This window comes from Buceros rhinoceros, unplaced genomic scaffold (genome assembly GCF_000710305.1).
Source record: "Buceros rhinoceros silvestris isolate BGI_N320 unplaced genomic scaffold, ASM71030v1 scaffold24054, whole genome shotgun sequence".
Taxonomy (NCBI): domain Eukaryota; kingdom Metazoa; phylum Chordata; class Aves; order Bucerotiformes; family Bucerotidae; genus Buceros; species Buceros rhinoceros.
In genome coordinates this window covers 7,734-9,699 of record NW_010407998.1, presented here as the reverse complement: position 1 = coordinate 9,699, position 1,966 = coordinate 7,734, and the positions used below count along the sequence as shown (strand labels likewise).

The following is a 1,966-nucleotide window of genomic DNA, read 5'->3' as shown; positions in this document are numbered from 1 at the left end:
CAGCAGGAGCTCAGCACAGGGCTGACGCTGCGGGGCGGCAGGGAGAGGGGCAGGAGAGCTGACCTTGTTGCCTTCCTTGGCCATGCGTGGGCCGATGGCCATGACCTCATTGTGGAAGATGTTGTGCTCTTCTACTTGGCTGTTGACCAGCGGCAGGTCAGTCCCGAAGCCCTTGCTGCTCAACGCGACCTGTGGGGCACAGGAGTTGGGGATAGCGATGAGATCATGCAGCTGGCCTTGAATGGGCTCCAGTTTGGGGTTTTTTTGGTGGGGGGGGTTGGGGGGTTTTTTCCCAACCTTTTCAGGCTGGGAGAGTGTAGAGAGTGGGATAAAATAAAAAATAAGGGTCATGGAGCAGAGCTCAAAGCAGGTGGTGCCTGGGAATGCTGAGGCAAGAGCAGAAAGCTTTGGGGGGACCTAACACCATCCTTCCTATGAGGTTGTTGAGAAAATGGAGCCAGGCCCTGCAAGGAGGCATGTGGCGGAAGGATGAGGGATGACAGGCACAAACTGAAACAGGGGAAGCATGATCTGGGTATCAGGAGAAACTTTTCCGCTCTTAAGACAGCAGGACGTTGGAGCACATTGCCCAGGGAGGGGTGCAGTCTCCCTCCTCGCATGGAGAAGGGCAGAGGTTTGCCCAAGCTCACCCAGGAGGTCAGCAGCCCATCCCCTGAAGGCCAGGCTGCCATGCTCCCCTGCGACCTCTGGATACTCCGGAGCTTTTCCTCTCTTAGCCTGGCTGTTGCTAGTGGTGCCAGTTCAAGCACCAGTTCCTGGTGTGGCTGCCCTTGTCCCATCACCCCTGCACCCTCCCCAGCCACCCAGCACCCCACCTTCTTCCCATGCTGTTTGCTGCTCCCAGTATAAAGTTGCCAAGAAGGTTTCCAGGAGCCTGGTTCTCCACAGGGAGATGAACAAGGTCCTGCCCACCCGGTGCTGCTGGCCAGGCAGTGGCCCTCATGGTCCCCTTGGTACCTGTTTCTCCTCGATCACTGTGGACCAGTTGACCTGGGGTTCAATCTGCTGCTGGGAGAAGTTGTAGATCTGGTCATGTTTCACGCGCAGGTTTGCCACTCGTTCCTTCAGCTGCCGGATGCTACGGGAAAGGCACGATGAGGGTGGGATGGAGGATGCGGGCATAGGCCAATGTTAGCTCTAGGTGATCCCACAGACCACCGTGGGGGTGGGGACTATCCTTAGGGGGGCTCAGAAAGCCCAGCACTGCCAGGCGAGGTGGCAGCGGCCACGTTATGCGATGGGTGGGGAAGGGAGAGGGCAAAGGTTCCTGTGCACCCATCCTCTGCCAAGGGCTGCTCAGCGTGCAGAGCCTGGGCGCCTGCCCGGCGAGCAGGTACCACCCCGCCATGCCTCGTGCAGAGCAGCCGGGGTGCAGCTGCCCGTGCTCTGCCCACGGCCGGAGAGGGCCATGGGTTACACACCCTGATGCAAATCGGGATACAGAGGGTGATGCCCCAGCTGCAGGCAGAACCCCTGGAGAAGCATCATTGCTCCCCTGCAAGGCTCTGGGGACAGGTCTCCCTCCTGGTACTCACTCTTCCGTGATCATGTCACCCTGGGGGTGCTTCATGTGCCGGGCGATGGCTGCGTCCCCATCCAGCACATAGAGCAGCTTGTCGGACTCGGTGAGTCTCTGAGCCGTCAGGTCCTTGTACTGCGCTGCCTGGCACGCCTTGATCTTGTGCAAGTCCTGGGCGGGCAGAGAGCGGGGAGGAAGGGGCACAAGGGGAAATAAGCGCTATCCAAGAGATCGTCCCACAACGTTGTCCCTGCTTTAGGTCCCTTTGCCGCCACCCCAGCTGCCTGTGGGGTGCACGTGGAGGGATGGGCATCCCCGCTCTGCACAGCGCGACGCTGCCCTGGGTGAGGAAGGATCTGGGGGCTCGTTACACCCTCCTTCTTCCCATGGCTGGGGGAACCCATGAATCCCTGTTAGGGGTCACGG

The 1,966-nt window shown here is 60.0% G+C and overlaps 1 protein-coding gene across 1 annotated transcript in view; it reads right to left on the bottom strand.

Moving 5' to 3' along the window:
* PPL (periplakin) overlaps positions 1-1,966 on the bottom strand; it is a gene marked incomplete at its 5' end in the record, with an annotated part of 17,284 nt that overhangs the window by 14,973 nt on the left and 345 nt on the right. The window contains 3 exons of the mRNA XM_010134731.1: positions 64-189; positions 979-1,099; positions 1,557-1,711. Of these exons, the coding sequence (XP_010133033.1) occupies positions 64-189; positions 979-1,099; positions 1,557-1,711 (402 nt within the window). The remainder of the gene's footprint in view (positions 1-63; positions 190-978; positions 1,100-1,556; positions 1,712-1,966) is intronic.